Here is a 25,336-nt window from a genome sequence, read left to right as displayed (position 1 = left end):
ATTACTTGTTAAGGAAAGGAAAACCACTTGTCAAAAGGCTGCTACAGTTTTCAGAATTACATATATATTAAAATCAAAGTTATAATTTCATCATTCTTTGGTTTTTTTGTTGTTGTTGTGAATCTTGGCCTCTAATAGCTGAATGTAATGGCATTAAATCAGGATATCAAGATCCAATGAAGATGTGATTTAAATTCTGGATATCTTAGGTGCTTCTGTCACGCATAGATCACCTCAAAGGGACTAAGCATTCATAGAACTTCTACTGCAACTATTGATGGCATTAGGGGAGGATTAAATGGTTCCCAGAAGGGAATAAGTGCATAGATCACAGGTTGTTTTCAAAGATGGGGGTTTGTATCACATTTCACTAGCTAATGAGAAGCTGCTCAGAAACTGGTCTCTGGTTCAATCAGTGGTATGTTTTAAATTCCTCATCTGGAAAATCAGGAGAAAACACCCTGCTTAATAAAAAGTAGTATACCGCCTTGAGGTATCCAAGCAGAGCCAACATTCTCTTGTTCGTTTTTCTCTTCTATTTCTCATTAGTTTCAACCCATTAAAATTTTCTGACAAATGTAAAACCTATAAGGCTGATTGGTTTGATTAACCTGATAGAGAAAAAAGAAGCCTGCTACTTATCAACATTCACCTGACATTGACATAAAGTCTTTATGTGGCACAGTTCCTGGGTTTTGTCATTGGAAGCAGGGCAAGAAACTGCTGTGAGGATGAATAGGGTTGCGGAGCTACAGATTAATTAAACAGCTCAAGAATGATATTGAAAGGCAACTGATTAATTGAACATTGAAGCCATCTAATCAAATAGCGGACACAATAAATATGTTTCTTCAGAGATAAATTATGCACTGATTAGCATATTCATTTATACACTTGGGTTAACTCCTTATGTGCTTTTAGTGCTGCCTGGCTGGAAATAGCCACCAGCTATAGATTCTCTTTCAATAACTGTAAAAATGTCTGGAGAACATGCCTCCATACTTTTCAAGATTTGAACAGATCATTTCTTTCATGTGTGAACATTCTGTTCCCAAGTTCTCAGGTTGGAGAAATCTTCCAAATTGATGCCCCTGAAATCCAGCAGGGCATGTAAGACTAATGGAAATGAGTCAACAAACTATTTCATGGTGAGCATAGGATTTAATAAGAGAGACAGACAGACAGAGACATAGAGAGAACGATGGAGGCAGAGGATAGTGATAAAACTACCAACACTGAGGAAGCATGAAGGTTGTCATATGTGCAAATATATCCTGGGAGCATAAAAACATGGCCATTGGAACTTTGTTCAATGTGAGCTTATAGGGAAGAGGCAACATTATAACTATGATGTTTCAGTAAAACAGAGGTTAGATCTTGAATCTCTGACTTCTCAGAGGCCAGAAATCCAGAGTCTAAAGCAGTTCACTCTTCAACTGTCTTCCCTTTCACATAAACTGAAGCCCTCCCCCATTTTTGACATGAGGCCACTGCCACAGCTGTGCAGCACGATGAATAGCAAGAGCCTGCCCGCTGTGCCTGTGGGCGCCCATCATCAAAGGGGGTCTGTCACCCTCTTGCCCAGAGATGGATTCCCTGCCAAGAAGCAGGAGCATAGCTTCTTAGGGGAAGGGCATAAAATCCTGGAGATAAGAAACCTTGTCTTGTCAACCTCACAGCACTGGCAGCTTCTAGCTTTAATGTAGAGTCCAGACTGGATTCCTGTAAGTAACACTCTTACAGAAACTCCAGTTTTACCTCAGGGAGAGCTCTCCAGGAGACAGGGCCGGTGAATGCCTCTCTGCCAATGATGTCATGTGGAAAATAGGATGGAGCCATGGTTACTCATCACTCTAAGCTGGAATCAACCAAAGGGCTGCAACATGTGTAGAGACAGACGTTATCAGGTTGTCAGTGGAAAAGGATTTAGAAGATTACGGGTTTATTTTTTAATAAATGTGAAAAGAATAAAAGGGAGCTTTTTATTTAATGAAGGAAATTTTATTTTTCTTTGAGTTTAAAGGTGTTCCAGAAAGGTATTGATGAACTAATGACACTGTGCTCCATTATAGCCTTTATTGATTCTTATTACTTTAAAACCTACATTCAAATAACGGGCTTCATTTCGACACCTTCACACATATATGTTACCTACTTTGCTCCTTTCACATCCGTGTTACCCTTTCTTGTCTTTTATTGTTGGGGTTTTATAAGTGGTGTAAATATGGTAGAATCTATAAGTGAAAATTAGACTAAATGGATCAAAGAAAGACATTTAGTCAGGACTGAAATGATCTTATGAATTTTATGGTAATAATTTGGTTAGGCACTTAGATAACTCAAAACTATGTTTAAAATACCAAAATCCTAATTTCATTTCTTTGTTTTAATTTTTGGGGGGATTATAGTCTATTTACATAGTTTTTTCCCTTCCCACTCATCCCCCAAACCCTCCCAAGTACACCCACTACTACCCCAACTCTCAAATTTGTACATTTGAATTTTTCTTTGTTTATTGTCATGTATTTATGTTTGGTTGGTTTGAGCAGTGTTTTTATTAGTTCATGGCTTAAAAATACAGTTGTGGAAAATTGGAGACCAGGATTAAATTAGGTAATTTTAATTTAAAAAAAAAATGTAATTAACAGAAATAGCAAATGTCTAGTACCTTCCTCCTTATATATTTGACCTATTTCTTAGGGCATTAAAAAGAAAAAAATATGATTACAGCCTTTCATTCTTTTGATATGCTTATTCTGACATCATGACAACAGGAAGAAAGACTGGGCCTTCTCCCACTGGCAAATACCAGTGTAGTTTTTTAACAAAAGCAAAATGTTTTTCGAAAGCATGCAAAACTTTTCAGAATTATACCAAAAAAACTTACAAACATGAATATAATCCTCTTGTAGGACTGGTGGTAATTTGTCTTCAAAAATATAGTCTCCTTAGAATTCTGGAACTCTCTTTTGCACTGAAAGTGGGTTTTTTGTTTGTTTGTTTGTTTGTTTTCCATTTAAAGTATCGGCTTGTTAGGTAACCTTTGTAAATTTTTAAGAGAAAATGGCCTGTGCATACCTTAAATAATCAACATTCACAGGACCTGAATAAACACAAAATACGTGATGGGTTGATTCTGTTGATGATCTCAGTGAAATTTTTTCCCCCAATTCTTTTGTAGTTATCACTCTTTGAGAACGTTACGATACAATAAGGATGAGGATGTGGGAGTCTCAATCTTAGAACCTATAGGTAAAGGAAAGTGATCTTCATTTAGATAAATAGTTTCATATATTACATATGATTAAATTGGTGATTGTCTCCTGTAGGTACACTGGATTTAGAAGTCACTATACCTTTGTATGTGTATGAATACACTGCATGTATATGTGATTTCTTTCTAGGGATGCTTTCAATATTCCAAATGAAAGGTAACTTTATATTTGTTGAGGGAATCCATCTTGGTGTCATAATTTATTGTGATTTAAATCTGCATCAGGGATTGCTTAGCTGGTAAATTTTATATCTTAATCAAGATAACAGAGTTAATAGATAAAGAACATAGAAGAGTACTTTTTAAAGGTTTAACTAATTAACAACTTTACTAAGTGTTTTGGTTTAATTGGGAACATTTTTTCTTTCACAATGGGAGGATTTGAGGAGAAATAGGATGATTTCTGAGGCCCTTTTGTATCACTTTTATACTTGGCCAATATACTTTTTGCTTATTTATGGATGGTAATCACAGTATTCCGCATCATATAAAGTGGATGCAAGGTAAAAGAAAACACAAGCACTTCTATTTTTGAAACTTAATACAAGTGGCACTTCTTGCTATATGGTGTATGTTTCATTTTACTCTCTTACATCTTCAAAAGGTCCTTTAAGGAACTAAAGATGATTTTGTTTGTCTTGAAAGGCATTCCATGGGCACAGCACTGAGACTGTGTTACAAAACTTACCCCAGGTCTTCTTTATGGTCTACATCTTCTGGCACTGTGACAGCAGTCCTTAAACTTGGGCGGGGATGGATTAAAGGAAAGTCGGCGTTACAGGAACATTTGATTTATCTATTTAATACCATGAAAGTAAGAGTTTTGAATTTGGTTCAAAGAATGAAGAAGCTATTAACTGGCCTGATTTGAGAGTAAGCTTGTCCGAAAGTATATGTGAAGCCTGCTTGTGCCTTTGAAACAGCAAAGAGCTTTTGTAATGGAGTGGCCTAATGTTTAAGACAGAAGCACGTGCACCTTTGTTTTATCATCATTTCAAAAGCAGCTGTCTTCATTATGTGTATTTTTCTTGGTTTAAAATGTCTATTTTTTTTAAAACCCCGGATAGAATTTTTATTAATGGACAATTAAATCCATTGTAAACCTGTGATTGTTATTCAATATCTTTCGAATAGCTACAGTTTAATTCAATGATTCTCAGTATTTTTCAGCTTTAGGAAGCTAACTTGCACAACCCACTCCATTCAGATCTCTGTACACTGCAAAGTATGGTTTTCAACACAATAGAAATGGAGAAATGGGAAAGCCTACTGGAATTGGAAGAAGGCCAGTGAGGTAGAAACACAGTTTTAGAAAATACTTTGACATGTACTTGTCTTCATGTGAGAACTAGTGTATAAATGGATGTTTTAATCTCATTTTCAGAATAGTGCATAAAAATCTTAATTTTGTGTCTGAAGTCTGAGAATACTACACTCAGAAAATGAATACAAAACATTTTAAAGTGGAAAGAATCCATTGGTGTTAAGCTGCAGTTTGTCTTTTCTATAATGATACATTTGGATGTTGTTTGTTTGGAGACAGGGCCTCACAGTGGAGTCCAGACTGGTCTGGAATCCACAGCAATTCTTCTCCAGGCTTCCAAGTCTTGGATACAGGTGTGAGACACTAAGTCTACTTTACCAATGTCTGATACAGTGGATGCCTCTTCCTACATGAGGACATAATTTGTTCATTTTTCCTAGAATTCTTGCATTAAAAAAATCTTTTTTTTCCAAATATTTCATCTTCCCCTCTTGACTATGCTAAGCAACACAGAGGAGATATTTTCAATGACATATGAAAATTTAGTTGTCCAGCATCTTGCAGTTCTTTAATATACTTAAAAAACATTTAAGTTTATTCTACTTAAGCCAAAGAGTCTCTGAGAGGAAGATGTTTCTGATGACTCACATCTGTATCTCTGTGGTGAAGTGAGCTACAGTCTCCAAGATAGGTCATTTCTGGCTGCATTCTAACCTCATAGAACAGTATAAAATCATAGGCAGTATCAAAGTCAGTATTAACCTATTTGTATTTTTTTATTACTCTTCCCAAGATATTCACAAATGCATACAGAAAAAATATAGCGATGATGGCAAACACTGTTTGTTAATTTTGTTCTAATTCTCTAAAATAAATACTAAACAATATTAATCCAAAGGCAATAACAGAAAGAACCTTCCTGAAAGGCAACACCCACTCAATAAATACAACCTCCCTCAGGGCAACCCCTTCAAAACAATACAGCATTCACACAGATGTTTGAGAACAACCAGACTTTTAGAATGACTAATTTGATTAGTTCATTATTTTACAGGCATATTTCACTAATGAGATGTGTTGTCTTTCTTCTGTGAAATGTATAGCAAAGATTGGAGCCTACTGCAAGGGGAACATGTTTTGGAGATGACTAACTGTTGTTTGGAAAGCACAAGACAGGAGGAGGTGAGCTGTGAGGGGGTGGAATACCATTCCTCTTATTGATCACAGGATGTATGCGAGGCACCATGGCGAAAACTCAGAGTCGAGGTCGCCTGTACCTTTAAATTTAACTTCACACAGTGCTGATGAACTACAGCCCCATGTGTTTCCTCCTAAAAATCTGTAAGGCTGTTTTCTTTCAATTGATTAAAGGGAAAGGGAAGTTGACAGGGAACTAATGAGCTATACATAATGAATAAGGTGGCCTTGCTTTCCTCTACTCAGTCTCCTCTCTTGTAATAAGGAAGCAGAGCAGGAACCTCAATCAGTACTTACCATGGGCTAATAATCTAAGCCAGGAACTTCAGCCATGGTAGCAACACTAGGGGGTCACATAGTTTACTGGGTTTGCTAAGTTATGCATACACAGAAAACTAAGTGAATAGCTCAGAGCTAAGGGAAAGGCTTAAAAACCCTCAAAAGGCTGTGATATGAGAACTTAGAGATTCTTCTCCACTGTGTTTGGGCACAGTCCCCTGAACCTTTTGCAAATGTTTAAATGGTACTTGCACCTCTGTTAATAATCAAATGGTTATGACTGATGCACAGAACCGAGGCAAAAAATCCAGACCTAATTATTTTACATTCACTCAAACAAAATTTATAGTGAACATTCTGGAAAAGGTTAAAAATACCATAAGCACTAATAAAAATCAGAGACAGTGTCTTACTTCATGGTTGCTTTCTCCTCTGCCGCCACCTTCCTTTCTGTTTCCCTGTCCTCAACCATTTCTATTCTCAATTAACCAGATTCAATAAAAAAACCTACAGGGCCAGGATACCCAAGAACATTCACGCCACACCTCCGCAAATAATAACAATAACAACAACCACCACCACAAAACACATACACAAAGGCAGAAGAGCCCCCCATTATTAAAACGAAAAGCAATTTGGTTACCTGGTGGAGGTGATGTACTGTCACAGTGAACGGACAGCTCTCCTGCCTCTTTGATTTTTTTTTTTTTTTTTTTTTTTTGGTTTTTCGAGACAGGGTTTCTCTGTGTAGCTTTGCGCCTTTCCTGGAGCTCACTTGGTAGCCCAGGCTGGCCTCGAACTCACAGAGATCCGCCTGGCTCTGCCTCCCGAGTGCTGGGATTAAAGGCGTGCGCCACCACCGCCCGGCACTGATTTTAAGCAAGGATTATTAACATGCACAGACCTTGATTAGTAACTGGAGATGGCAGTGTTTGTGCTCTTTGCTAACTTCTTCCCTAGGGCACACTGGAAATAAAAGACAGAAACCTCACCCTTTAAAGATTGCCAGGAACTACACCAACTTTTGCTTTTGACTGAAAGGTTCCATTCTGGTGTTCCCAAGATATATTCTCAGTCCAGGGGCATTTCTTTCTAGCCTTTGAGAATCTACAGCGTGGAACATTTTCTCAGAGCTCATCTTCCCACCCACTCAAGCATCACTCCAAAATATAAGTAGAATAAAACAAGCCAGCAAAGCTCATCTGTACTTTTCTAGACAGTAGACAACTTGTTCTTCAAATTCAGATTGTGCAAGGACTCGATAATTTCTCGTGTCTCAGGTACTCTTACTAGGGGGATTTTCCCCTCCTCTCTGGTCCTCTCTTGACCTGTCTGTCACTCATTTCACACAAGGGTTATTGATTCTGTTTCCCCTTCTAAATCATCCCACAGAGTTTCTCTAATTCTGTGTTTATTTACTTTTTATCTTCATAAGAATGTTATTAGTCTGGCCAACTTTATCTTCATTGACTAGTACAGTTCGTGTAAATATCAAATGGCCTTTATTTACCATTGAGTTGATAATGAATAACTGACAGTTTCCTACAGATAAGAAATTAGATGTGTATATAAACAGTACTTTGAAATAAAAAGTATCTAATCCAAACCCATATTTTCATATGACTTTGGATGCAAGATGACCAGTCATAAGTTATTACCAAATATATACAATCTAAGAAAACTAATTTATTAGGTAATGAAAATAAATCAAGATTTACTCAAACTTCAAGTAAAAATTGTCTCTGAGGCATTAATGTTTATGTTCACAAATACTGTAGTAGAAAAGAATATTTTCTAAATTCTTGCATATTTACAAATAAAATCAATAGGCAGCCTGCAGTCATTCATGAATTTCATCATTAAGCAGTGTCTCCTGTGTTTAAAGTGTCAGTAATCACATAATTAAGAAATTACTTCTACATATTTTATGGCAAAATTTATAAGCATCTTAAACTCAGTAGTATGCTTCATTTGCTGTATTGAACTCTAAAGCTAAACAGAGGAAATAAATATTATTATAATTGTCAATGCAACAAGTTGGATCCTTTTGTTAAAAAGTATTGACTTATGTTCTGAATTAAATCGGTAATGTCATGAAAGGAAAGAAATAACACACCATGCGTATTTAGAGATTATTCATTGGATTACTTTTAGATAAAGGTTTGAAAATGTAATTTAAAAGATAATGAAATAAAGTCTTTTCAAAGTAACAAATAATCACATACAAAAACATATTTTTAGAAAATTTCCAAAACATATTGGTGTATAGCAATAACAATTGGTAGTATGAAGGCTTCTATAAAAAACAGTGGCTGGGCAGTTGTGGTACACATCTTTAATCCCAGCACTTGGGAGGCAGAGGCAGGTGAATCTCAATGAATTCGAGGCTCCCTGGTCTACAAAGCGAGTTCCAGGATAGTCAGGACTGTTAGACAGAGAAACCCTGTCTCGAAAAAACAAAACAAAACAGAACAAAACAAAAAGAAGTTAAAGTTAAGTAATGTGTAATCCAATAATCTTATTATTGGGTACTTATTCAAAAGAAATAAAATAATGTGGTGAAGAGATAGAGGCACTATGGTATTTATCACAGCACTATTTGTAACAGATAAGCTGTAGAATCAGCCTAAATGTCCATCTTTGAATGAATAGGTAAGAAAAGAGTCCTAGGTCATAAGAGCTAAAATCCATTTACCTGCCACAAATGGGCATGGAGGTCAGTATGTGAAGTGAAACAATCCAGGTACAGACAGAAAGCTAGGCACTTTAGTATGGAATCTAAACAATGCTCACCCTCAAAGAAGTTGAAGGTAGAACAGCGTTTACCAGATGATAAGGAAAGTAGGTGGGAGGAGGAACCAGTGAGGTCTAATAAGAGATAAGATGTTGGAGTAAAATAGGGGGCAGTAAATTCTGATGTTATGTTGCACAGTAGTGTGGGAAGAATTAATAATTATTGCACTTTCAAAATACCAAAAGAAGACTTTGAATGTCTTGTACATAACAACATGCTTTAGGTATTATATTGGCTACCAGGAATTTTTTCCACTGTGCAAAGTATATATGAATCTAGACATCACACTGTACAGTATAAATACATGAAATTACTATGAGTGAGCCAAAAGTGATTTTTAAAGTTTACTAAAACAAAAATGTTGAATTTTCATGTTAAATTTTCATGTTTAAAAGTAAAATGAAATTTATTTTTATCCATCTATCTCTTCTCATTCTTTTCAAAAAAAAGAATTAGAAGTGATATGAAAAATATAAACTAATTTAATTTCCTTTTTTATTTATTTGACTTTCATTATTTCTTAGCCATGGAAACTTATATTTCAATTTACATCTTTTACTTATGAAGCCATAATTCCTGATATGCATTCTGTGATGATTTGTCAAAAAGGAAAGGTAAACAGAAAATTAACAAAAGAAGAGTAGATTATACTCTACAAGGATTGTTAGAAAATTTTACAACATTTTATTTAATACAATCTCAGAGTCAAGAAGAATTATTGTTAGACACAAACATAAGGACTACTTGTGCTATATTGTGACTAACAAACACATAGAAAGAAAAAAAAAGCCATACAATGGCCATTGGATCAGAGGTTTTTGCACCTGTGCATTAAACTAACCACAAACAGACATTTTGGAAGAAAGCTGCATCTCTACTGAACCTGACCTGTGTTATTGTCATTATTCCCGAAGCAGTGAACAGCTATTTACACATCATTTACATTGCATTCAATACTATAAGTAAGCCAGAGATGTTTTTTCCTGCACAGGAGGATCTATAGAGACCATGCAAATATCATGTCGTTTTACATAAGAGGCTTGCCTGTTCATGGATTTCGATATTTAAGTTGGAAGCCTTTTAGAACCAATCTCCTGGGGATATTGAGAAACGATTCTACATGTAGTTTGAGAAAAACGAATTATTGCATTGGAATGATCATAATATGCACGACCTGATTGTTGATGATTCCCATATATTAGAATTGGAATGTCTCCAGTCCCATACTTACCCCACATTACAGAAGGAAATGTAGCAAGTTCTGCAGCCACAGGAGCCTATTCTCCGGAAACAACTTTTTGTCCTGCTCTTTAGCCAAGAAGTCTCCTTCAGAAAAGGAAAATGGGCCACAGAAACGATTCCCTCTGCCTGGGGTTGTGTTTCTTGTGTCCTAAACACTTGCTTCCTGGTCTCACTGTGCCTGACTTCTGTGAGTCTAGAACAAAACTGCTCCAGTTTCCCTCTTTAAAACACAGGAACCTCAGAATTCCATGCTAAGCCCAGACTCTCAACATTCTCAGGTTCCATTCATTGCTATTACTTTCTTCCAAACTGAATTGGAAGCTTATTTTAGAATTGAATGAATTTTTATCTCCGTGGTAGTAATAATGATTTACTGAGCACTTATACAGCAGGAGCATTCCATTTGATTTTCTATACATGAAAAACATATATATTTACTACATATGAAGGCATTTGAGTACCCTATTTTATTTATGCTTTGTTGATAACAAGCTAAAGTATATTTTAATTCCATGAGCCACTCAAATAATCCAATTGACCAATCAGGAATTCCAATCCAACTGAATTATTACAACAAGTCATTGATTTTAATATATGTTTATAATTTAAATAAAAACTGACGCCTATGTATCTGCTAAAAATAGTTCTAAATAAAAGCTATGAAACCTATATATTTGTTATATGCTAAACTAATGACTATAAAATTATTTGGTGCCTAATTAGTGAGAAATTAGGATTGATGACATTTATCCTTACTCCAGTCATGGCCTTAGATTCCAGCAAGTGAGGAGATAGTTATTCTCCTTGAAACAATCACTGTGGGCATTTCTTCAACTGCTTCACTTTGACAATGGGAGCAAAGTCAATGACTAGTTTGAAATTACTGTGTATTCAATTCTCATAACTTGCTCTGCCATACTATAACATTATTCCAATATGTTTTTACACAGTGTCATTACCTATATCATTGCCCAGGTGAATCATTCATTAAAGGAACATATATTTGAATATTTTTCTTCATTTCAGCACTAACCAGAAAGATAATATTCAAAGAATAATAATGTTTGTATCTAATAAGGAATACTTGTATAATACTTAAATTCATGGTCATGTGATATTCAATAATTTATTTTTAGTTGTGTGTATGTGTATGGATATGTGTAAACAATTGCAGGTATCTATGAAAGCCAGCGGTGTCAGTTTCCCTGGAGCTCAATTACAGGTAGTTATTAGTTGCCTAATGTTGATGTTGGGAACTGAACTTGAGTCCTCTCTAACTGAGCCATCTCTTCAACCTTAACTGTCATATCAATCCCTGAGGAGAGAAAACATTTTCGTTTTCCCCCTCATAGAAACTGCATAGAAATTCATAGAAATGCTATTGAATTTGCGGAGATTTGCTACACTTTTCTGAACAACTTTGAGTTATAGTAACATCGAAACAAGATGAAACATGTCTCTCAGATACAAAGATAAGTAGAATGCCAAAACATTATAATGTTGAAAGTTAATTATATCAGAAATTGTGGAAGTTATGAAAACTCAAAAATGTTAAATTAGTTGTAAACCTCTGTACAGACTATGAAAACAAAAGATTCTCCATCAACTTTTAAAGCAATAGATCCTTAGTTGCAACATGAAACTCATGCTTTAGGGCAGTGGTTCTCAACCTTCCTAAATCTGTAACCTTTTATTAGAGTTCTCTATGTTGTGGTGACCCCAACCATAAATTAAATTTTGTTGTCACTTCATAACTATAATTTTGCTACTGTTATGAATCATAATGAAAATATCTGTGTTTTCCAATGGTCTTAGGCTGTGCTATCCCCGTGAAAGGGTTATTTATTCCCCCAAAAGTCATGACCCACAGGTTGTCTTGGAGGGAAGATTGCTTTTTTTAAAAGATGGAAAGTATACTTTACAGCATGAAGATAATTTCACATTATATAAAGGGGTGTGTGGTATCTTTATTTATTTACTAACAAGTTTTAAGTTTAGACCATACATTTTCTTTGAAAATATGTATGTTACTTGGATTTAACAATAATTGTTTTAAAGATGCATTTCCTACTATAATACATGAGCATTTAGGACTTGATTCATAAACACAACTGTACAAATGAGTTGCTTTGATTTAAGTATACTTAAAGAATGGTATTTTATATTCACCTGCCATTTGAAAACACCTTCCTAGCATTGTAAGAGACTTTTAGGGAATATGTAGAAAACATATCTTTTTCATGTTAATTTATATCCCTTTTCCTCTCCTGGAGGTGGGTGGGATGCAAAAATTGGATTCTGGAAGAGCTCATTATCCCAGGAAGGTGTTAAACCTATTACAAGAGTGGCTCTTTAAATTTTATAGCTAATTAGAGTATCTACGAACTGCAGTACTAGGTTCATCTAATACAGGGTAGTTAATCAGGATGCTTGTGTGCCTGAAAACTTTCTTCCCTTCTAACCACTGTGAATGAAGTGTCCTGATGCTTCAACATGCAAGAACCAGCTAGCGCTTCTTTCACAAAGAGCCCGAAGATTTTTAAAAATTGTTTTATTTTTATTCACTCGGAAAAGGAGAAAAAAGTATCCTCCTAGGTACTAACAAGATCACTAAGGAGTCATCTTTTTCAAACATTCTGGTCGTGGGGACTATGAGGCACTGCGGGGCGGTGGAGGAGTAGGAGGATAAAGAGAATAAAAACTAATTTTATCTTTGCCACAAAGTCATATTATTCTCACAGAAACATTTAGCATTCAAGAAAGGAAGAAAGGGTTTTTTAAAGAACAGCTGAAGAAATCTTCAAAAGGCATATGAGATATCATCATTTTTCTAATGAAATCCAAAGACTGATAATCTATATTATAAGGATTTTAAAATTATATAACTACACCTTTAGAGATTTGGTGTCTAATACAGGCAATATTCAGCTATGAGGAGAATTAAAAAAAGAAATCTCTAGTAATTTAGTACATACAGAAAAGTAGGGTGTCTACAAGTCAGAAATGAATTAATCTAGCAAAGCCAGTCTCTAGAAAATTCTGAATCCAATAATTTTCATACTGTGAATAGTGCACTGATACTGCCTGGACTCCGCTTCTCCCAATACAGTAAACTACGTAAGGACAGGAGTTTTGCCTGTGTATGACATCTGTGTCCTTAACTCTGAACAATAGGAACTCTCAAAATATGCTGAGAGAGCAGTACTTCTAAATATGTATGCGTATGACTAATACTAAATGGACTAGGTTTATATACATTTTGGTGGTGTGATAGGAATGTGTGTGTGTGTGTGTGTGTGTGTGTGTGTGTGTGTGTGTGTGTGTGTGTGTGAATAATAATTAAGATTAAGTAAATAGCCGAGTGGCGGTGGCTCTCGCCTTTAATCACAGCACTCAGTAGGCAGAGCCAGGTGGACCTCTGTGAGTTCGAGGCCCGCCTGGTCTACAGAGCGAGATCCAGGACAGGCACCAAAACTACACAGAGAAACCCTATCTCGAAAAAACAAAAAAGCAAAACAAAACAAAAAATGAAGTAAATAATTTGAGAGGAAGTTTGGGGACATAGCAGGAGTAGGAGGTGGAGAGGAAGGGGTGGGAATGATATAAAATAAAGTACTTGTATTTAATATTCTCAAAAAAATTAAAGAAAAATAGGAAAGAACAGTACTTCATTGTCTGATGCTCTTGTCTTATGTGGATTACCTATGACTAGTGGCAGCCCAGTACTCATTGCTGGCACCAGGCTTCCTCCCTAATACTCAACGTGTGCAATTCAAGCAGGTTGTCCTGTTCCCATCATCTAGCTCAATAAACTCCAGAGTTGAGTATGTTTTTCATTAGCTCCGTGGGTAGATTATGTCTCACTGAATGAACTACATTGCTGTTCAGATGGACATGTCACCAACACCACGCCTAGCTGATGGTTGAAGAACTCTGTACTAACTGCTAAAGAAATAGCATTGTATAAATATGGTTGAGTGGAATTTTTGTTCTGCCTGACCCTCTAAAACATCATGAAAAAAAAAAGTTGTCCAGGTTAAGGAAAATCTGGCCAAATGGTGGCAAGCAGCCTATCTTGCCATCTTGCAAGCTCTATATTTTAGGATATAGCCTCTTTATTATTATTATTATTATTATTATTATTATTATTAATTATTATTATTATGAAGTTATGTGACCCAATAAACTTTGCCTTCATATACTCATGTGTGAAATAGAGTCCTCTTATTCAACACTTGACCATAGGAAATACTTCTTCCAGTATTTTATTTAATACTTTTGTCCCTCTCCACAATAGAATGATCAGCACCAGGTCAATGCTGAGTCCTGAAATAACAACTGGAGAGAAATGATGGGAAGAATTAGTCTCCACTCAGAAGTGGCCTGCAATGTTTGTGTCATCCTTCTCGTTCACCCCGACTAAATTTCTAAGGAGGAAGAGCATTCATTTTCCTGCCAATAGCTTTGGGTGGTATTTTCATCTTTATGCAACTTGCCAGTGTTGTGGACACGGGCAGTGAGGTAAGTTATGATCAAGCCCTAGTTTGTTTGACCAATAGAAAACAACCATGGCAAGTTTTAGAACCTGAAAGAACAATGACTTCTGAGAAGAGTATTCAAATGTATTCATTCGTGCCCTTACTTTACAATTAAAGGCAGTGAAGGGACAGGTTGATGCAGTGTCAAGATTAGTGGCAGAGGCAAATACTGTAATGTGACAAGGCACATTGTGATTTTTATTAGTTCCCATATGCTGCTTCTTGGAGAGATGCTTTTAAATCACAAAAGAATTTTAAAAGATGATTGGATCTTAGATTTCTAGTCACATGTAGAAATCCAATTTAGTTTCTCCATCCCTGTGATAATGCGTGAGCAGAGTAGCAAGGAATTTTACAGTGTGCTCCACTAAATAAGAGCTGGCTAAACAGTGGATTCATTAGCACCCTCAAAATCCAATATAAACTTAATCCAAGAGTTAAGTCATAAACATTCATTTCTGTAGAATTAGTTATCTTTTAGGTTGATGGAACATAATTTATCTAATGCTTCTTTGGTGTCCTGACAAATTTAATTTATCCCTCCTTACTGGTAAGAACAGGTCTATGAATTATTTCAGTAATTGCCCAAGAGGATTAAAAGGCCAATGTAGAATATATTTGCATATATTAATATATGAAATTTTTACTGGGGAACCTTAAGTCTGAGAGAAAATATTCCCTATAATATATTTTTAAAATAAAGACAAGCTATTTTACATTAAAGTCCAATTAAAAAAAGCAGATGTTACAAAGCCAGCTGTTAAGTGGAAGTAGATTTCCTTCTAATTTATCACAAACTCTAAAGAGATAAGATAATTAGTTAAGATGAAACGCTGTGTGTTTGAAAATTTACCCCAAATTATACTTTATCTTTCTTAATGTTTCCTCATTCGATATCAATCATAAAAACAATTGGCAGCTATACGAAATAAACATAGTGCATGTCAGTGAAAGAGTACTTTGAAGTTTCCTGGATGAAAGACTTGGTGTTAATATAACATATTATTAACCCCATGAATATCAAAGGATTTAAAGAGAAATTCACTTCATGGAGAAACTAGACATGATTTAAAAGCCTATATGAATCATAAAGAATTCCTCATATGAATGCAACCATAGTCTTATATTTAAGGACTATAAGCCTTGCAGTTAAGAGCTTTCTGAGTAGCTCCTTTGGAAAAACAGTAAGTAGTTGATATCTGGGGAGACAGAAACAGAGTACCAACTAACTGCTTCCATTGTTCTTAATTAATCACTTTCCTAGCAACAGATCCAGAAGCACTTCCATGAAGTGGAATAAAGACTTGAATTCTGGGGTTGGGGATTTAGCTCAGTGGTAGAGCGCTTGCCTAGCAAGTGCAAGGCCCTAGGTTCGGTCCTCAGCTCCAGAAAGAAGAAGAAGAAGAAGAAGAAGAAGAAGAAGAAGAAGAAGAAGAAGAAGAAGAAGAAGAAGAAGAAGAAGAAGAAGAAGACGACTTGAATTCTAGACTCACTCTAACACAGAGATACCCTGTCTCAAAACACAAATGTATGTATATGTTTGTGTATTAATCCCTGTAATAACACCAATTTGTGGCAGCCATTTGTTGTGCTCATATTATGCAAAGACCATTTTTGTTCTGTGATGAAAAGGGCAGTAATCAGATCATCAGATGTCCATCACACAAGTTGAAGACATTGCCTATCATTCAGTTTTCGGCATGTCAGCTTGTGCATATCATTTCTTGAGGTGATGAATGGAATACTCAGCTCTGTTTAAAAAGTTCAGCCTTCTTAGCACCATCCATTAGAGATAAAAAAGGAATTTGGCAGGTGGACATTGTTCTTATGAATGTATTCTGTGTAATGTGCTTCTCAAGTTCTCATGAAAAGCAAGTTGTTGAATTGCTAGAGTGATTTACTCAGGGTATGTTCTGATGGAAAAACTGCACACTAAACATCTATTGATCAATTTGGCACATTTCATCTTTAAGTTTGCCATCAAGGACTTAGTCATTGATCATAGTATCTGCAACAAGCATCTTGAGTTTGGAGAAGAACTAAACTTATAGCGATTGTAGGAATTTATCTCATACAGTGACATGGTCATTATAGTTATAAACACAAGTTTCCACTGTCTTTGCAAGATGAAAAGGTGATAAGTAAACTACAGTTAAATGTCCACTGCCCCATGCGGCCAGTGTCTTGAAATAGTGTTAACAAAGTTCTTCAGCTTAATATAATTGAAAAGATTTTTAATGCTGATATATATATATATATATACACATACATACATAGTTAATATCTAGATGTATTGGGCCAGGCAAACTGACACATGCCTTTAATCTCAGGACTTGGGAGCCAGAGGTAGGCAGATCTCTTAAGTTTGAGGGCAGTTTGATCTACAAGGCAAGTTTCAGGCCAGGAAGAACTACAGAGAAATCATTTGTTGTACTCACTGTAAAATGACCATTTGTGTTCTAGAATGGAAAAGGCAGCAATTGAGGGGAAAACATTAGCTGAAGAAATAGAAGTTGGTATCCTAGAATTCAAAATATTAATAAGGAATTTGTTGTATGCAAAGCACTACGGCTGTTTGGCATTTTACTCATCATTTAATTGTCATTAAAATCTTATGAGGTAGACATATTACTTCTTGTACATAAAGGAGGGACAGAGGCTTGAATGCTTGTGAGGAAAAAAAATTATCTACATCTACCTTATAAAAGACTGAGAACTGGGATCTCTACCAAAGTTGCCTGAATCTATAGCTGCAGACATTTTCACTACAAACTACTACCTCACTCAGAAGCAACTTTCTAAGAGTCTTGTGGTAGACACTGTTTCATTCAGGATTGTATTTAGAACATAAAATGTAAACAATGAACTATGCTTAATTACACTTTATACATTATTTTCAGAAAAACTTTTCAGTTTGAGTTATAACACCAAAAAAAAATTGTATGTGCATGAATTCATAGAGGCTTCACACAAACCCTAAAACAACTGTTTTTGTAATTTGTGTTCTCTACAATTCTCCATAATTCTATTTGTAAAAGCATTTCCCTGGAAAGCTACTCTCAATATGCAAGAGTCTCCTTTTTACGGAACACTTCTGTATGTATCTGGTCTAAATACAGATAGACAAAATTTATAGTATGAATCAATTCTTTGATTTTACAAACCTGGTCATTATTACATTTCAAATTTTGTTGCTTGAACTCATTCATATTGGGAGCACATGTCCATGAAAAGTATTCACTAGCTAATATTTTATTATACTGTGCAGAGTAAATTACTGTCTTACATTTGAAGTGATTTCATCATCAGTTGGGATAAATCAACTCCTGAACTATGGTTTAATGATAACTTTGGTTATTTCACTCGCTGTCATAATTCATAACAAAATGAAGTGAACACTGGTTTCAGAAACAGTGAACATGCCCATGAGAAATACATGAGGCATTTTCCTCATGTACTTATGATAGATTGACATCTCCATTGACCCCCATTCCTTACTCCTTTCTACATACACTACATGTGCCACGAGACTTTGTGTTTCTCCTCACACTTGAAGAGATGAGGCACAAGTCATAAAACACTCCTGAATTTGAGATCATCTTGCTTTGCTGACAGGAACGCTAGCAAGCATGTTGGATACCACAGCTTGAGAAAATCACTTACGTTTTTCTTTTCAGTTGCGCTCTTGGCTGTCTCCATGAAGCTATGCTCAGGCTGCCTATTCCCTGATGAGAGACAATCCTGACCCTGACTGAGTCATGCTATGCCACCAAAGGCATAACCAGGAACAGGTGACTAAACCTGACTGCAAACCCACCATCCTGTCCCTGCCACACAGATATCTGCAAGAAGAGGCAAAGTCAACCAGATCTAGCTCAGGTCAGTTGATCCTTTTTGCTTGGGACCAAGACTGATGGCTGCGTGTGATCCCACATGACTGTGACATTATCTAAGTTTCATACTTTTATCTTGTTGTGAAACCTCCTCCCATTCCCACATGAGTGTAGCTGGTGATCTCCAAATAAGGATCCAGTGGATCTGGATAGAGCATGATTCTTCTTTTAGATTAAGAAGAATTCTACTAGCCCATTTCTACACTTAGATTTACTTTAAATGATAATTTGCTGAATACCAACAATGTTTTTGTAATGCTACCAGGAATTTCACTTACAAATAAGCCCTTCCAACAGCAAGTTGAATGCTTGAGAAAGCAAAATACACAGCAATAATGAACTGAAACCCTAAGTGTAACTAAATTTCCATGACCCCTTCCCAACACTAAATGATTAAGACTTAAAATGGAGAACTGATAGATCTTCCACAGGAAAAAACTCTAATAGATGGTCTACCTACCAAGAGGCAGCATATAAATACTGAAACCTCACCCATTGGAAAGAACAGCTTTTGGGACAGGAGGTGTGGGATTTGCATACAATCACCATATATATATGCTTTGTGTGGTGACTTCATTCCAAAAAGTACATGAAAATCATGGAAGAAAAGAGTAACTGGAGAACTTTGACAACCACTGATTTTCCAAGTGATCTAAGTTAGTATCAACCATAATGAGAGACACAGAGACTGGGAGATTAGGTACACTGGGTATAATATGTTAAGAATACCATTTTAGCCTGCATGGTTTTCCTGCACTAGCTTTACTCCAAGCCCAATATCACCACTAGACAAATTCACAACAAAAGAATATTATTCCAAACACCTGTCCAGTACCCCTCAAAATGACAAAGATGACAAAAAAAAATCTGAGCAAGTCTTATATCTAAACAGAAGCTAATGTGACAAGATCAGCAAATGAGACAAGAAATTAAATGTCCTCTAGAAAGATCGTCTCTTTTGAAATTAAGAAAATGTGAATAAGTATTAATTTCACCAATACTAATTAATTAATGAAAATATTAGTTCATTAATAAAGTGCATAAGTATTGCACATAAATTGTAATAAATGTACCATAAAAATGATGCTGGTGGTAGGAGAAACTTGCTATGGACAATGAAATATGGTCTTACTGTGTAAATCCACAAAATATAATGAAGTTAATTTTTTGTCTAAAAATATATTGTCCAAAGGGGCTGGTGCTCATGGAGTATGGTGCATGCACACAAAAACTTAAATTTATATCCCCAATATCCAAGTAGAAGCTGGGCATGGTAGAACACATCTGTATTCTCAGCTAAACTGAGGAGTGGAGGAGATGATAGACAGTCAGATTTCCAAAGTTGATTGGCCTACCAGTTAAACCAAGCTACAGAGTTCCAGATAGTAGTGAAAAATTCTGCCTCAAAAAGTAAGGTGGGGAGCAACAGAGGAAAGAATCCAATATTGAGCCTTAGTCTCCATGCACACACTCATACTTGTTCAAACACACATCTGTGTACACATATGCACACACACATATATAAAAAAGAAAAAAACTATAGTGTTTATGAAACTATGTACAATAAATTATGTACTTTTATAGTCACTAACCTCTGTAGATTCAAAGTTTTGAGGGGATGATTATACTCGACTAATTTTTTTATGCACTGTTGATTTCTTGATTTCTTGTTTATCATCACTTCCATTGTCAAGCAAGTTCTTTTGGACTTTCCAGTGTCGTTTTAAGAATTTCAAAATTTGATTTACCTAACAGTGCCAATGCAGAAACGAATTTAGCAGACAACTAATTACTACATGTAAATAAAATAATATTCCAGTTTAAAACATAATGTAAATTTCATGGATGAAATCAGTTTAATTCTATGATGCATTTAAATGAATAGAATCCACTCAGTTTTTGAAATCACATGCAAATTGCATCATCAATTGGCTTTTGCAAACAGTTTCTAAAATTATTATTGACTATCACTTCTTGTCACACTCTCTCTGGAGAAGATTAATGGTATGACCACAGAGACACCAGCTGTTTCAATACTGCTTTGTATTTACAGTGCTAGCTTAATAGCACAGATCTGCTTACCAGCTATAACCTCTTGCAGCCAAGAACCTTTCATGGAGATTCTTGCATGTGGATTATTATTATTTTAATACTATGCAATTATTTGTAGTATTTAATATTATAGGAAAAAATTTCAGCATGGCCACAAGCCAGCTGTCAGCTCACATTTCAGTAGCTTTCAGACAACCTAGGGCATCCACAGAGCATTGGTAAACATATCTGAATGATAACTGAGACAGGTGTAGATGACATTTAATAAAACAATTCTCTAATTTTTTGAACACTCTTTGTTTGGTTTCCTGGGACTCTGTTTGATAGTGAACTCCAGAGTATTTGCTTCAGGGAAATTCTTAGATTGAGAGTCTACTGACATGGCAACCAAAAGACAGGTCACAGAAACTGTGGCTAAACCTAATGTTAATTTCTAAGAGGATAAATAGAGTTTTGTGGTAGAATTAGGATTATCAGCAGCGAAACCTTGAGATTCTGTGTATTAAGTTCAGACAACTTCTGTTTGCAGAGTCTAACCATAGGTTATGATGGATCACATTTAGTTTGGGATTTGTCTAATTCATATAAGTGCCAATGTAAATTTGCTGATGATGTTTCTTTTGCATTTGTGCAACCTAAGTGAAGAAATATAACTGAGTCATAAAAATAAAAGATGGGTTTCTTCTCTTAAGGGTTCAAGCATATGTCAGTTCTAGTCTGGAGGCCAACTCCAGTGCATTGAAATACTACATCATTTTCTCCCATGTCCTTTCTACCACTTTCTAGTTTCTGTGTCAACTTGCAGATATCAGTATTAGACCACCTTTGTTTCTCAGAATGGTCCACACATCAAGAAATAATTAACTGACACACAATAGACTTACAAAAAGGTATTTTGCTATGGAATAATCCTTTTGTACATTGTGAAATATTTTGCTCTCATTAGCTTAATAAATAGCCAGCTGGCCAATAGCTAGTCAGAAAGAGGTTATGCAGGAAAGCCAGATGGAGAGAACGCTTGGAAGGAGGAGGGCAGAGTTGCCAGCCAAATGCAGATGGAGCAGAACATGTAGAAAATGAGGTAACAACCCATGAGCCATGTAACAGAATGTAAATTAATAGAAATGGTTTGGTTTAAGTTGTAAGAGTTGGTTAGTAACAAGTCTAAGCTATCTGTCGAGCATTTATAATTAATAATAAGTCTCTGTGTGGTTATTTGGGTTGGTGGGACAAAAAATCAGCCAACACATGGCTCCCAACATGGGGCCACATAATCCACATAAAGCCTTTGTGGACATGGTTATAAGGTTACTTAGCATAGCTCATACATGCAAAGTCAAAGTTGATGAAGATTTAGAGAGGAAAAGTGAAGCAACAGACTTCCAAAGTACTCCAAATAGGACATGCTGAAGCAAATAAAGTCCACTATCTAAGAATCTAGTAAAATGGTGTAATCTAAAACACATGGAATCCTTTCCTACAATATCATAGAGAAAAGGACAACATGTTATTCATGTGAGGATGGCCAGGAGCTCAAAAATTATTCTCCAGGCAACTTTCAGACAAGCCAGGCAACACAGGTGCAGAGCCATGGATACTGAGAAAAACCAGGGCTCTGCCATCCCCAGTTCCCTCTTTCTTCCCGTCTTTCTTAATGACAACCACCAGTTTCTGGTAATAGAAAAGGCAAGAAATGGCAACAATAAATGTTTTCTGAAGGTCATGATTTTTAATAGACAGATAATAACTGTGCATATTCAGGTGGTACAGTGTGATGTTTTGTTCTGTGTGGAAAATCTCAACCAAGTAATCAACCTATCTAGTACATCTTTAACTTACCATTTTTGACGGTAGAGTATTTCAAAACTCATTTTTAGCACTTTTATATGCAAAACCTAAAGTACATTATCATTAACTATGGTCATCAGGCAGTGCAATAGATTACTAAAAGGTTTAACTCCACTTTGCATCTTTGAACTTTTTGATCAACACCTCCTATGATATTTTATTTGTGCTGAAATGTGATTTTATTTGTATGTTAATAAATAAAAGTACCTGGGGGGAGTCAGAGCTAATAGCAAGCCATAGCAGAAGTCTGGCATTGGTAGCACGTGCCCTTAATCCCGATCACATGACAGGCAGATCTCTGTGTGTTCAAGGACACCACCAGCATGGAGATACATGCCTTTAGTCTCAATACCAACCATAGAGACCTGGAGGTCTGTATAGACAGGCAGTGATGAGGAGGTCATGTGGTTGGGCAGAACAGAAAGTCAATAAAAAGAGGGGAAGGACGGCAGTGGCAGCAAGTGATAAGAAGGTGGTTTTAGTCTCAGCTCTTAGCTACTGCTCTGACCTCTTGGGCTTTTAACTCTGCATTTGGCTCTGTGTTTCTTATTTAATAAGACCATTTCATCTACAACTTCCTCACGTTTTCCTCTTCTTTTTCCACTGCAACCTCTGGTATGCAGTCTCTGTTTTAATAGGGTCATCCTTTTAAGACACTACATATACGTGTGGTGACATCTATCCTTCTGTGACTTGATTGTTATATTTCACAAAATATCTTCATGTTACATCTATGTTGTCTCAAATAACTAAATTTAATTTTCCTTGGCTGTATCATGTATACAGCATTCTATCATACATACAAGAGTAATTTATTATGTATGTATATGTGTGGTGCATGTGTGCATATCTGCTCCTATGTGGTCATACACATAAGTCTGTTTGGGGGGAGATGTGGATGCCTGAGGCTGACACGAGGAATCTGTTAATAATTCTCTACTTCATTCACTGAAACAGAGTCTCTCACTGAAGCCAGAGATCTCAGCTACAGCTTGTCTGGCCAGAACAGATTTTGCTTTCCTGTAAATTGGGATAACACGTGGGGTTTCACACACACTCAGTTTTTCTGTGGGCTCTGGGAATCTGAATTCTGGTTCTTGTGTGTGCATAGCAATTCCTTTACCTGATGAGTCATCTCCTTAAATTTGCTTTAGTTTCTTTTATTCAGTTGTGGTAAGGGACACATTTTAGACACAAAACCCCAAAAATATTATAGTAAAGAACTATGGTTATTAATATATGTTGGCAGTAAATTATAACAATAAAATTCTCACTCTAAAGACTTTGATTACATTCTCTATTATAGGAATGAACATTTTGTGCAAATTTTCTATTTTATCCTGCTGTTTCAGAAAATGCCCTTGTGGCCAGTTGTTTCTTTCAGTGCTTAGAGTAAGAACTTATACCAGAAGATTCCAGTAAAATTATATGACTTAACTATATACCATGCTGTAAAATGAAATAGCTACTATATTTTCAGAGCACAACTCATACAACTGTTAGTTATGAATTTAATCATTTCTGAAGAGAATATTCAGCAGTGAACCGTCATTCCCTAGTGCAATGAGTATGCTTGCTCCTCCTGACATTAATGCTTCTCTTCACTCAATATTTTATCTACCAGGAATTCTTGAAGAAGTGGCTGGAGAACACAGCAAGTTCATCTGGCATAATTTCATGATTAGCAGTAGTTCGAACATAGGCTGTTTAAAAAAAAATGCTCCATCTTGTCTTTGTTCAATATTCTGCTCCACAATGCACCAAAGACATCCAATTTAACACATGATGTGATAACACCTAACACACTGCACATGCTAGGGTAACTGTTACAGCCCACACAACAGAGGAAAGATACTGTTTTCTCTATTTATCATTTATGATCTCAAAGAGTCAATTTTCTTTTGGCAAAAGTCTACAAATTATTTCACAAAAAAGAAAACATTTGTAAGTATCAAATTTATTAATTGGTACTCCAAAGGTGCACTGATTCAAATAAATTGAGAAAGCCAACCAAATTTTCTGCTTGAATGAATTACCACTATCACTAGAAGTAATATTGAAATCAGTAGTTGCTTTAAAGTTTATCTTAGATGAAAGTTGTTCAAAACTGAACCCTTCCCCAAAATTGAAGTACATCAGCTTTTTGACTCAAGAATGGACAGTAATGTTTCTGGAACGTTTTTCACTAGGTCAGGATTTGGGAGCTCTATTCTGAATTCCATGGATTGCTTGATGTTGTAGAATCTCAGTTTTCCATGAGTGAGGAGTTCCATGTTTCCCTGTCATAACGTCTTTCCTTGTTCACTTTTTTATTAAGATAGAAGAGATGGAGTGGGAGAAAATATGTTATTAAAAGTAACTTTTTTTCTTCTTTTATTTTAAAAGTTGGGATTACAAATTTCATTGGTACTTTACAATGAAACTTTATTATGAAAAGAATAAGTGTCATTGAAATCTGGTGTTTTTAATGCCATGTTCAATACAATGATGAAACTGATTTATTATAGACTTCAAATCACAACAGATCCTGTTATCTTTTCTCATTAATACCACCAATTGTCTTTTCATTTCTGTATGTCTCTCTCCTTCATTTAATTCACAGAGCAAATCTAATGGCAATAATTAAAGGGTGAACCCCACACTCAGGTTTTCTGAAATGATTTCTTCATCTATAACAAAAGCAACTGACTCTGACCCTAGAGGACTCGCTTTTTTTTTTTGACAGAAATAAAACTTCAAATACTTGAAACCACTGCTTGTATAGAGTCTGAGGAACAGGCACCTATATATAGTAGAGATCATTGGTATTCAACTTACGGCTTACAACCCCTTGGGGTTGACTGATCCTTTAATGGGGATCACATATTGTATATCCTGCATATCAGTTGTTTATATTACAATTCATAAATGTAGCAAAATTTCATTTATTAAATAGCAACAAAATAGTTTTATGGT

General features: G+C 35.7%; 1 protein-coding gene across 4 annotated transcripts in view; it reads right to left on the bottom strand.

Annotated features, from left to right (window-relative positions):
- Alcam (activated leukocyte cell adhesion molecule) overlaps positions 1-25,336 on the bottom strand; it is a 186,520-nt gene that overhangs the window by 121,482 nt on the left and 39,702 nt on the right. Inside the window, exon 1 of one of the 4 annotated variants that reach the window (XM_028867487.2) lies at positions 10,040-10,613. The exons of the other annotated variants lie outside the window; for them this stretch is intronic. Coding sequence (XP_028723320.1) covers positions 10,040-10,046 — 7 coding nt within the window. The 5' untranslated portion in view covers positions 10,047-10,613. Of the gene's footprint in view, positions 1-10,039; positions 10,614-25,336 lie in introns of those variants that run through there. 4 annotated transcript variants of the gene reach the window in all.

The sequence above is a fragment of the Peromyscus leucopus genome, chromosome 12, assembly GCF_004664715.2.
Source record: "Peromyscus leucopus breed LL Stock chromosome 12, UCI_PerLeu_2.1, whole genome shotgun sequence".
Classification (NCBI taxonomy): Eukaryota; Metazoa; Chordata; class Mammalia; order Rodentia; family Cricetidae; genus Peromyscus; species Peromyscus leucopus.
This window is presented reverse-complemented; position numbering and strand designations above follow the sequence as displayed.